The sequence below is a fragment of the Macaca mulatta genome, chromosome 5 (assembly GCF_049350105.2).
Source record: "Macaca mulatta isolate MMU2019108-1 chromosome 5, T2T-MMU8v2.0, whole genome shotgun sequence".
NCBI lineage: Eukaryota > Metazoa > Chordata > Mammalia > Primates > Cercopithecidae > Macaca > Macaca mulatta.
In genome coordinates, this window is record NC_133410.1 from 173,828,833 (window position 1) to 173,841,621 (window position 12,789).

The window sequence follows — 12,789 nt, forward strand, 5'->3', positions numbered from 1 at the left end:
TCCACCAAAATTAGAACACGTCTGTTTCTTAGTTTGTAGAGTCCTCCTTTGTAATTTTTCATGAAAAATTATTCACTTTCAGTAGTAAAATTATAAAGAAGCATTGATTTTTCATTTTTAATGCACTATATTTTGCATCTGAATCTAGCTTTAACATACCATGCTTCTGAATCTTGTATTTGCTTGAGTTTCTTAGGTTTTAGGTAACATTTTAAAACATCTTTCATTATGAAAATTGCAAGCATGTACAAGAATAGAATAGTACTCATCATCCAACTTCAACAGTTGTCAACTTAGGGATAATTTTGTTTTAATTATAACCCTCATTACTCCCCTTCCCTTTTTTTATATGCAAACATTTTACTGAAGTCTAATGTACATATAGAAAAGTGCACAAATCATGTCTACAGCTTGAGGAATTTTTTACATCCTCTTGTATTATCTTGAAGCAATCACCATGCTTTAACTATGTGTTTCATCCTTGTATTTTAAACAAATGCCATTACAAAGACCGTGCTTGTATAATGAAACTTTCCATATCTTTGGTGTATTGATAACTAGTTGCAACAAACTTTCCAAAATAATCCAGAATAATACTATAAAACAGTTTGATATGGCTTGGCTGTGTCCCCCCTCCCCCCACCCCGATCTCATCTTGAATTCCCATGTGTGGTGGGAAGGACCCAGTGGGAAGTAGTTGAATCATGGGGGTAGGTCTTTCCTTTGCTGTTCTTGTGAGAGTAAGTCTCACAAAATCTGGTGGTTTTAAAAATGGGAGTTTCCCTGTATAAGCTCTCTCTGTTTGCCTGCTGCCATCCCGGTAAGACATGACTTGCTCCTCCTTGCCTTCCACCATCATTGTAAGGCCTCCCCAGCCACGTGGAAGTGTAAGTCCATTAAACCTCTTTCTTTTGTAAATTGCCTAGTCTTGCATATGTCTTTATCAGCAGTGTGAAAACAGACGAATACACAATTGTTCTTCATAGTGAAACTACCTGATTGTTGTTGACATTTTAAGCAAATAGGAGGTGGGGAGATAAGGAGTCCATGCAATAAGATGTCTATAGCTCCTTTTCTACCATAAACAAATAATTGTTGTTTAGGTGATTTTTGATTTGTCTTTAAAGCACTCTATTTGTCCAGAAAATTTACCCAAACCCTCAAATTACTTTCAAGTCAAATCACATAGCAGGTGAAGAACTCCAAGAGGGTGATGGGACACAGTGACAGTAAAGTTAATATTCTTTTTCTTTTTCTTTTCTCTATCATAGGCAGTAGGACTTGTGACAGGCTTTTCTAGGTAGGAAAGAAAAGAAGGAAGGGAAGAAATAAATAGCAATAGATGACTCAATACATACATACATATATGTATGTAAAGCAGAAGGGAGGAAAACAAGCTGAGGGAGAAAAGGATGGATAAGGAGAGAAAGCCTGCAGGACCTCAGGGTATTGTGTGGTCCATGGTGTGACTGCACATAAGAAGAGCACTCTCTATCCTTTGAAAACTCACCAGAGATTCTGGACATAAGAACTGCTTCATTTCTTTCTCTTGCCCATTGGAAACAAGCTTTTTAGAATTCATTATAATTAAATTAAATTGTGCAGGTATAATGAAAAAATTACAGTGTTCCATGGAGATCTCTTCCATGAACTCATGCTTATTTTTAATAACATCAGTATCTTTAGGGAAAGTAAAAATGTGAGCAACCAGATGGGTAGGTTAGAGACTGAGAGTAGGGGAGGACGTGGAATCCGCGCTCCTCACCCTCAGACGCTCTCGTGGCTTCAGCAGTGTGGCTCTGGCAGTGACAGCCTGTCACACTGACCACGCTGCTTCTCCAAGGTGTGGAGTGACAGCTCAGTGTGACCAGACCACCCAGGTTAAATGGCCTGTGGGCTGAGGCATGGTGTTCTGGACTATGGTCAGCCTTTGTTATACTCCTGAAAGATTTATTTTATTTTATTTTAGCTTAAAAAGCTGTATGAAATTATTTTTTGCATCATGTCTAAAAATGACATTTTTCTCAGTTAACCCCAAATGTACTGACTTATTCAGAGAGTGCTGGTTTGTGGACTCTTCTCATGTTTTTTGGGTGGTATCTATATTTTAACCATTTCTCAAATCATTAGCACCTTTATTTTTAGCATTTTGGGCAGGCCAAAAAAATGTACAGGAGGTAAAAATTGAACTCATCCGTTTAGATGCATTTTAATAGTTCTAGCAAAAGACCCTTTGGAAATTGGATTTTAATTGTAATCTGAAATATGAATTTTATTCAGTGTTTCTTATTGATAGCCAAGCACATTTAAGGGGAAAAAAAATTGTTTCAGATTTTTAGTCATTCCTATACCTCACCACTTCCCATACTGAAAATATGAGAAACTACTTAATACTAGTTCTAACTGATCTTTGGGGAAGTTTGTGGTATCATTTTCCTTTTTAAAATAGAGATGGGCTCTTGCTGTATTGCCCAGGCTGTTCTTGAACTCCTGGCCTTAAGCAGTCCTCCTGCCTTGGCCTCCCAGAGTCGAGATTACAGGCGTGAGCTACCACACCCAGCCTGACTGTCATTTTCAAGCTAGACCTGTAGCTGAAATTCTGGGCTTGGTAAGCACTCAGCATTCCTCAATAACAGGACTGCCTATGGAGAATTCCTTCAGAGCCAGGCATGGTGGCCCACACCTGCAATCCCAGCACTTTGGGAGGCTGAGATGGTCAGATTGCTTGAGGCCCAGAGTTCGAGACCAGCCCGGCCAACATGGTGAAACCTGGTCTCTACTAAAAATACAAAAAAAAAAAAAAAAGGAGCCAGGCATGGTGGCATGTGTCTGTAGACCCAGCTATTCAGGAGGCTGAGGCACAAGAATCACTTTAACTCAGGAGGCAGAGGTTGCAGTGAGCTGAGGTCGCACCACTGCACTCTAGCCTGGGTGACAGAAAGACTCTCTCAACAACAACAACAAAGAAGTCCTCCAGTTACTGATGTGCTTTCATTTTATTTTCCATTCTTTGGCTCTTAACCCTGTTATTAGTTTATATCCCAGGCCCTAGGCAGTAGTAACTACTTTACCCAGGCCTGTTCAGGCACCCCTCACTGTCCTGCTTCTGTCCTTTCCACTAGGCCTATAAAATGATCAAACTTTTTTATATGCGCAACTGTTTTCATGTGTGTCTCCTCTGTCTTTGTCGTAAATGAAACTTTGTGTTTCCCCCAAACCTGTATGTCGTGGGCAGACTTCTTGAAGGGATCGCTACCCACAGCTCACTGGGAACCTAGGTGGAAGGGTACCACTTCCAGACCATTGCTCTCTCACTGCCATCAGCCTCACTTTTTTTTTTTTTTTTTTTTTTTCACTGTTCACTACAAAACAAATTAATTTTAAGATATTTTTAAAAATTGACGTTAAGAAGCTAGATTAGGTAACTTATAATATGTGACATTAAATATGTTGAGAAATTCTTGGTTTCATTGGAAGGCATTTGTAATGATAAACCTTTTTTCAGTTATAATGAGATACTAAGCAGAGATAATTCTTTCATCCCAGATAGCAATTTCTTATTAACAATTGATAACATTTGAACTGAAAGAGATTCTTGGCTTTATTTCTATATTTTTTTTCTACTTAGGTATTTAACTCTTTTGACATCCTCTTATCCCCTCAATAGGATCCAAAATATGTCTAAAATTAATTCAAAAGAAAAATAACTATTTGAATTATTGCTTGTGTTTGAAAACAATATTTACCGTAGTAGTCCACATTTTCTTCTTTTTTAAAGCTAAGACAATTAAATAAAAATGTAAGGGATAAGAAATATAGTTGAAGTCACAATAAAGTATATTTTCTTTTATGGACATAAAACAAATTTTAAATGTTGGCTCTTTAAGAAAAAAATTATCCTGGTAAATATGCATAACTGTTGCCCAAAAATGTATACAGTTGTTTTCCAACATATTTATATATATAGTGGTTCACTTAAGACCAGCCTTGTTAGAACCTTCTGAATATAATGTGCTCTTAATTTATAAATGGGCTACCCTCAGTGTATAAAATATATAGGCATGTATGTTATACATACAAAGTAAAAAATATATAAAGGAAAGATGGAAGAAAAAAGAAAGTATCCTTTCCTTTAAGATCCAGACAGAAAGTCATTATAATTAGTGGGACCATGGAAAATGTCTGAAGGATTTCAGTTTTGGCAAATAATTTTCAGAAAAATATCCAAGCTGTGAGAACACTAAATGTCAATTTTAATAATTTAGTAGAGGTTTCTATTCAAACATTCAGTGAAAGTGTTGCCATCTTCTACTATGAAAAAGAAGACTATGAAAAGAAGACTTTTGGGGTGTCTGTTAAAAGCAAAGAGCTGCTCATTTTTAACAGGTTACTAATAACCTTTTAATCAAGTATATGTCATGCAGAGACTCAAATCCTGATCCAACAGTGTTTGAGTCTGTTTGATGGAAGATTCCAATGGTGAGGATCCGAATTCATCCTACATCTTAGAGGAGCAGGATGTTATGGCAGTGGAGGGGGTCAGCCCCAAAGGTAGCTGGCCCAACCTTAACTGTGGATGTTAAACAACAACAACAACAACAACAACAAAAACACCAAATGTTTCTATAGCATTCTTTTTGCTGCATTTTCTTTATTTTAAGCCACAGGTCTACTTGGAGGGTCATGCAGCAAGTAGCTAATAAATAAAATCAAAGTCTATGAATAGTGTCATCACATTAAGAGACAGAATTGCTGGGTTCTTTCATTATGTGAAAAGCTCGCATCTTGGGAATCCATGAGTTGGTAGGTTTTACGGAACACCTGAGATGTACCTTGCTCCAATTAACATTATCATGCTACTCACTATAAAGAAGCCCAAGGGCAGACTACAGAAGATACTAGGGTCACCACTTTCTGGAGATTGAGTTGTAACCCAACCCATTGACTTCATCACAGCTTTCTTCCATGTAGAATAACGAATTTCACTTTCCTCAGCATTAATCTGAGGTTCAAACCGCTCCATTGTGACGGCAGACAAATCTTCGGGTTCAAGACTCCATACGTTGACTCCTTCTGCAGCCCCTGCCGCCATGGCAGCACCCAGTGCAGTGGTTTCGGGCATCGAGGGCTTCACTACTGGAATACACAGAATGTCTGCTTGTAGCTGCATAAGAATTTTGTTGCTGGTCATTCCTCCATCTACCTGCAAATGACTGAGTGGAATTCCACAGTCTCGATTCATGGCATCCAAAATCTCTCGAGTTTGGAAACAAACAGCTTCTAATGCAGCAAAAGCAATATGGCATTTGTTGGTGAACTGAGTGAGTCCACAGATTATCCCTCTTGCGCTGGGCTCCCAATAAGGTGCATATAACCCCGAAAATGCTGGGACGAAGTAGCATCCATAAGAAGTACCTACTTCTTTAGCAAGTTTTTCAATTTCTTCTGAGGTCTTTATAATTCCAAGATTGTCTCTTAGCCAGCGAACAACAGCACCAGCTATAGCTACAGAACCTTCCAAAGCATAATATACCGGTTTGTCTCTGCCAAGTTTGTAAGCCACTGTGGTGAGAAGGCCATGATCAGAAAATACACACTTATGGCCTGTATTGCATAGTAAGAAACATCCTGTTCCATACGTATTTTTGGCTTCTCCAATCTGGAAGCACATTTGTCCCACCAATGCAGCAGACTGGTCCCCTAAACACCCAGATATCGGCACACCTTCCAAGGCCCCAGCTTTCATTAGGCCATAGATCTCAGAAGAACTCCGGACATTTGGAAGAATTTCCATTGGAATTCCAAAAAAATCGCAGAGTTGTTTATCCCATTCCAAAGAATGAATGTTGAAAAGCATAGTCCTACTTGCATTTGTGACATCTGTACAGTGGACACCTCCACTGACGCCTCCTGTCAAGCTCCAAATAAGCCATGAATCAATAGTCCCAAAAAGAGCTCGTTTGTCTTCAACAGCCTTTTGAACTTTTCTCACATTGTCAAGGAGCCAATGAAGTTTCACTGCACTGAAGTAAGTGCTAAGTGGAAGGCCTGTCTTGGACTTGACAAAGTTATTATTTCCTGGAATTCTTTTACTAAGACTCTCGACGGTAGACTGGGTTCTTAGATCAAGCCACACCACAGCATTGTAGAGAGGCTCTCCAGTTATCTTGTCCCAGACTACAGTGGTTTCCCTCTGGTTGCTGACACCGATAGCTTTTATGTTGGAAATATCAATATTGAGCTGTCCAAGTTTCTCACATGTTTTCTCTATACACTCATAGACAGAATGTAGAATTTCCTTAGGGTCCTGTTCCACCCATCCTTCTCTTGGGAACTCTTGTTTTATTTCCACTTGATGATGACTAAGTAGTTCAGCTGTTTTTGAATTGAAAACCAAAAAGCGTGTCGAACTGGTGCCCTGGTCCACCGCCCCCACCAATGGCCCCCAAACTGCCTTCTTGGAGGCTGCCATGAGACCAGCTTCATGTCCGCCGGCGATTGCGGCCGGTTTCCTGGGTGACGGCGGCGCGAGGGGGAGGGGCGGGTGACGAGTCCGAAGAGCGAGGCCGCGCATGCCCGCTGAACCAGCCTCACTTCTTTACTGGCTGGCTGGCGGGCTACTGCGTTCTCTCTGCAGCTCATTTTCTGTCTTGGCTTCCGGGCATACTTCTGGATTTAACACTGAGATTTTCTTTCCCTGTGTATTTTGTTTCTTCTGCCATCAACGCCTTCAGAATCTATATTGTTGGGTCACGTGAGACTCCTTCATAGCTCCTTGTAACCCTCATCTTCCCCCCCCCCCCCACAAACCCATTCATCACCTTAGACTACAGTTCCAGGGTCTGTTGGATCTTTCTGGTATTTAGAACTCTGGGGTTTCCACCTTGGTTTGGACTACATGTGTGCCTTTTCATTCTCTTGTATTTCTTCATAAATCTGTGCTCTTTGGCGCTTGTTCTTCCAGCCAACTCTTGGCCGTTCAGCCCAGACCCAGTAGTCAGTCATTTCAAACCTGTCCTCTTTATGTGCCTGGCATTGCCCACACTGTTGTGGGTGATAGATAACAGGCTCAATACAATTTAACCCTTGCTTATAATCTAACTTTATAGTCCAGTAACAATAAACTCACACCCTAATTAAGTATATTTGGAATATGCGTTATTCTCTGTAAAACCAGTTTTTATAATAGTTTCTTCTACAGAAAATTTACTTCAATCATTTGCCCACCTTTCTATAATTTAGGCTAGGAATCACTGCTTGGAATAAACATCGGTTAGAATAAGCTCATGATTTGAATACTGCCCTCTTGAAAGAAATTTGTGTTGAGTGAGTGGTTTTAATAGTAGTATTACTAGCTTTAGCCATGGGATATGCATGCCAAAGAATAGATGCTGATTATTCAAGGGTCTATTGCAATGTTAATTTACTGATAACAGAAGATTCTTCCTTTGGAGAACTGCGAAAGCACTTGATACCAGCACTTTTTAGCTGAAGTCATGCCAACTCAAATGATGCTTCTTGAAAGAGTTAATTATTTGTATATTCATGCATTCATTATGGTCATTTTTATTCCTTAGTAAACGACATACAGTCTCTGCTGTGCCTTGTTGACAGGTTTTTTTTCTGGCTTACCTGAGTTAACTGTTTTCAGGTTTCATTAAAACTGCCTCATGTTAATAGAACTGCTGGAGACATATATGATTTTTTTCTCCTAAAGATTAATAGTGTTGAAAGTCAAAGAATCACAGAGTATTAATGTTATAGGAAATCTTAGCAGTTATCTAGTCCAACACTGTCATTTTATTAATTAGGAAAATGAAGACCAGAGATATGTCTATTTTCCCAAAAACACTTTGTCTGTTAGGGATGAGCTGCTTATGGATCTAAGATACTATTGTTATTCATACTTTTGTCCTCACTTCTCAAATGGGACTCTGCATTGAGTATAGAGGAATTATGGAGACCCATCATGGCATTTTAATTTTGTTCAGAAAGGTGCTTGGCATTTAGAAATCAAATACAAAGGGTACTTTGTACCTTGTTACAGGATATAAAACAGAACAAATAAGACTTGGGACTTATATTGTTGATTTTATTACACTTATTTGGGATGAGGGTCCTAACCTGATGCTCTCTCTTTTTTTTTTTTGAGACGGAGTCTCGCTCCATCACCCAGGCTGGAGTGCAGTGGCAAGATCTTGCTCACTGCGAGCGCCGCCTCCTGGGTTCTTGCCATTCTCCTGCCTCAGCCTCCCCAGTAGCTGGGACTACAGGCACCCACCACCACGCCTGGCTAATTTTTTGTATTTTTAGTAAAGATAGGTTTTCACCGTGTTAGCCAGGATGGTCTCGATCTCCTGACCGCGTTATCCACCCGCCTTGGCCTCCCGAAGTGCTGGGATTACAGGCGTGAGCCACCGCGCCAGGCCCTGATGCTCTCTCTTGACCTGGTATGGCAAATTCTAGGGACTGTCTTTCATTTCATGATTAGCTTATTTTATTTCCTGGTGGGAAACAGAAAAGTTCAGTTGCTCTAGAGAGTAATGAGCATATATGTTCATTATGGGAGGAATGAAATGTATATTCCATATACATGTATGGAAGGATGCATATATATACACATTATATGTGTGTAGTTTATGTGTTTAACGTGTATAGCATATTGATGGCATAGTCTTTACTACTGGGAATTGTGCCCTATTGCAATTATGGTATTTGTTCAGAGAGAAGAAACCGATGATTAAACGTCAGTATAACTGTGTTGGGCTTTATTCAGTGGCCAGTGGTGAACTACTGAAGGTAAATTACTAATGTCACAAGCTGTGATCCATAACAAGATGTCCAGTGAATATGTGGGTGAAAGGTTTGGAAGCAATAATTGAGGTTGGTAATAGGGTTAGAACTAGGGTAATGAACATAGAGAGGAGGTGAATGAAGCAGGATCATAGATATGGGAACTAACTCTGAGCATAAGTGGAGGAAACGGATTACACTCTGAGATGACCTGCCTTTTAGCATTACAGTGTAGGTAAATTCTTTGTAGGTACATTTTAGTGTATGCATATTTATAGCCAGTGTGCAGTAGCTGCTGATTTTTACTGTACCTTACTGAGATACAGTAGGCTGAAAAAGAATTCATTCTCTGAAAAGGAAGAATTTTTCACTTTGGCTGTGTTGTGTTAGGCTTTTATTAACCAAACGAATGCAAACATGTTAGGCTTTTAGTTGATGGTATATTCAATGAGAATCAATTATGTAATTGTATCCAGAAAGGTGTAAGGTGATTATCCTATTCTGTTCTGTCCAGTTCCTAGCTATGAAAGTGAGTTTATTTTTAGGTTCAGTGTTTTGAGAGAGACTGATGCACTAGAGCCCTGAATTTATAGCGAGGGTGATGATGAAGACCCCAAATCATGTTGTACAAGGAGTGGTTGAAGGACATAGGATTGTACAGACCATTGAAAGATAATTTGGGAAAATATAATCCTCTAAGATTTTGAGGAATTGAATTAATCTTGTTCTGTTTATTGTGGTGGCAGAATTATCAGTGTTATAACATAAAAGTGAAAAAGATTTTAGAGCAACGTACAGAAGAGCTTCTAATAGTAAGTGGTTGTGTTAGTCCGTTTCTGTGCTGCTGATAAAGACATACCCGAGACTGGGCAATTTACAAAAGAAAGAGGTTTATTGGACTTAACAGTTCCACATGGATGGGGAGACCTCACAATCATGGTGAAAGGCAAAGAGGAGCAAGTCATGTCTTACGTGGATGGCAGCAGGCAAAAAGAGCTTGTACAAGGAAGCTCCCATTTTTAAAACCATCAGATCTCATGATACCCATTCACTATCACGAGAAGAGCATGGGAAAGACCCACCCCCAAAATTCAGTCATCTTCCACTGGGTCCCTCCCACAACACATGGGAATTATGGGAGCTGCAAGATGTGATTTGGTGGAGACACAGAACCAAACTATATCACTCCACCTCTGGCCCCTCCCAAATCTCATATCTTCACATTTCAAAACCAATTATGCCTTCCCAACAGTCCCCCAAAGTCTTAACTCATTTCAGCATTAACTCAGAGGTCCACAGTCCAAAGTCTCATCCCAGATAAGTCAAGTCCCTTTCACCTATGAGCCTGTAAAATCAAAGGCAAGTTAGTTACTTCTTAGATACAATGGGGATACAAGCATTGGGTAAATACAGCCATTCCAAATGGGAGAAACTGGCCAAAACAAAGGGGCTACAGGCCCCATGCAGGTCTAAAATGCAGTGGAGCAGTCACATCTTAAAGCCCCAAAATGATCTCCTTTGACGCCGTGTCTCACATCCAGGTGACACTGATGCAAGAGGTAGGTTCCCACGGTCTTGGGCAGCTCCTACCTCCCAGCTGCCTTCAGGGACTGGTGTTGAGTGTCTGCGGCTTTTCCAGGCACATGGTGCAGGCTGTCAGTGAATCTCCCATTCTGAGTTCTGGAGGATGGTGGCCCTCTTCTCACAGCTCCACTAGGCAGTGCCCCAGTAGGGACTCTGTGCGAAGGCTCTGACCCCACATTTCCCTTCTGCACTGCCCTAGCAGAGGTTCTCCATGAGGACCCTGCCGCTGCAGCAAACTTCTGCCTGGACATACAGGCATTTTCATACATCTGAAATCGAGGTGGAGGTTACCAAACCTCAATTCTTGACTTCTGTGTACTCACAGGCTCAATACCACATGGAAGCTGCCAAGGCTTGAGGCTTGCATCCTTGGAAGCCACGACCTGAACTCTATGTTGGCCTCTTTCAGCCATGGCTGGAGTGGCTGGGACACAGGGCACCAAGTCCTTAGGCTGCACACAGCACAGGGACCCTTCTAGGCCTCTGGAACTGTGATAGAAGGAGCTGCTGCAAAGGCTTCTGACATGCCCTGGAGACATTTTCCCCCATTGTTTTGGTGATTAACAGTTGGCTCCTTGCAAATTTCTGCAGCTGTCTTGACTTTTGCCTCAGAAAATGGGATTTTCTTTTCTGTCATATTGTCAGGCTGCAAATTTTCCAAACTTTTATGCTCTGTTTCCCTTTTGAAACTGAATGCCTTTAACAGCACCTAACTCACCTCTTGAATGCTTTGCTGCTTAGAAATGTCTTCCACCAGATACCCTAAATCATCTCTCTTAAGTTCAGAGTTCCACAGTTCTCTAGGGCAGGGACAAAGTGCCTCCAGTCTTTTTGCTAAAACGTAACAAGAGTCACCTTTGCTCCATTTCCCAACAAGTTTCTCATCTCCATATGACACCACCTCAGCCTGGATTTCATTGTCGGTATCATTATCTGCATTTTTGTCAAAGCCATTCAACAAATCTGTAGGGACTTCTAGACTTTCTCACATTTTTCTGTCATCTTCTTCTGAGCTCTCTAAACTGTTCCAACCTCTGCCTGTTACCCAGTTCCAAAGTCTTCCACATTTCTGGGTATCTTTTCTGCAGCACTCCACTCTACTGGTACCAATTTACTGTACTAGTTCACTTTCACACTGCTGATAAAGACATATCTGAGACTGGGCAATTTACAAAAGAAAGCGGTTTATTGGACTTAACAGTTCCACATGGCTGGGTAGGCCTCACAATCATGGTCGAAGGTAAGGAGAAGCAAGTCCCATCTTACATGGATGGCAGCAGGCAAACAGAGCTTATGCAAGGAAAGTCCCATTTTTAAAATAATCAGATCTTGTGAAACCCATTCACTGTCATGAGAACAGCACAAGAAAGACTTGCCCCCGTAATTCAGTCATCTCCCACTGGGTCCCTCCCACAACACATGGGAATTATGGGAGTTACAAGATGAGATTTGGATGGGGACACAGAGCCAAACTTTATCAGTGTTCAAAGATGATATGACTGTCTTGCCATCTGTTGATGTATGTAAACTATAGCTAGATAACCATTTACTGTGAAACTTTTTAAGGTTACACATACATATTACAGAAGCTGTGTCAGGTGACCTTTCAGATCCCTTATACCACTAAATCTTACTATTTTTATGACATTACTGAGGAAGAATTAACGGTTTATGAAACAATTCACATTAGATGTTAAAAAAAGAGTGAGATGACGAGGGAAAGGGTAGTTATTTAATGAATTTCATATTTGCAAGATGAAAATGTTAGATCTTTTTCATAACAATGTGACTATACTACTTTTTTTGAGATGGAGTTTTGTTCTTGTTCCCTAGGCTAGAGTGCAGTGGTACAACCTCGGCTTACTGCAACGTCCGCCTCCTGGGTTCAAGCAATTCTCCTGCCTCAGCCTCCCAAGTAGCTGGGATTACAGGCTCATGCCACTATCCCTGGCTAATTTTTGTATTTTTAGTAGAGACGGGGTTTCAACATGTTGGCCAGGCTGGTATCGAACTCTTGACCTCAGGTGTTCCACTTGCCTCGGCCTCCCAAAGTCCTGGGATTACAGGCCTGAGCTGCCGTGCCTGGCCCAGTGTGGATATACTTGACACTGTTAAACTTTACACTTAAAAATGATTAAGGTGGTAAATTTTATTGTTTTTATCAGATAATAAAAGAGAGGGAGGGAGGCGAGAATGACTGTGACTAAGAGCTCATTCAGCCTTAGAATCAGAGTGTAGCCATTAGGACACAAAGGGAACACGGGAGGTCCAATAGGTGTCTGGAGAAGGGCACTGAGACGGTTTGAAACATAGGTATATCCTCGTCTTGTTTGCTTGAGGGAGAGCCAGCAGTGAAGTGCAGTATCAATTGAAAGGTTCTCAGATTGGGCAAGATGTTTAACAGTAGCCAAA

General features: G+C 40.8%; 2 protein-coding genes across 3 annotated transcripts in view; one reads left to right on the plus strand and one right to left on the minus strand.

Moving 5' to 3' along the window:
* Nucleotides 1-12,789, plus strand: part of KLHL2 (kelch like family member 2) — a 113,087-nt gene that overhangs the window by 64,392 nt on the left and 35,906 nt on the right. The window lies entirely within an intron of this gene.
* Nucleotides 3,820-8,367, minus strand: GK3 (glycerol kinase 3). Its single transcript, XM_015139451.3, has one exon. It carries the CDS (start codon nt 6,572-6,574, stop codon nt 4,811-4,813), a length of 1,764 nt encoding a protein of 587 aa, XP_014994937.1. The 5' UTR covers nt 6,575-8,367; the 3' UTR covers nt 3,820-4,810.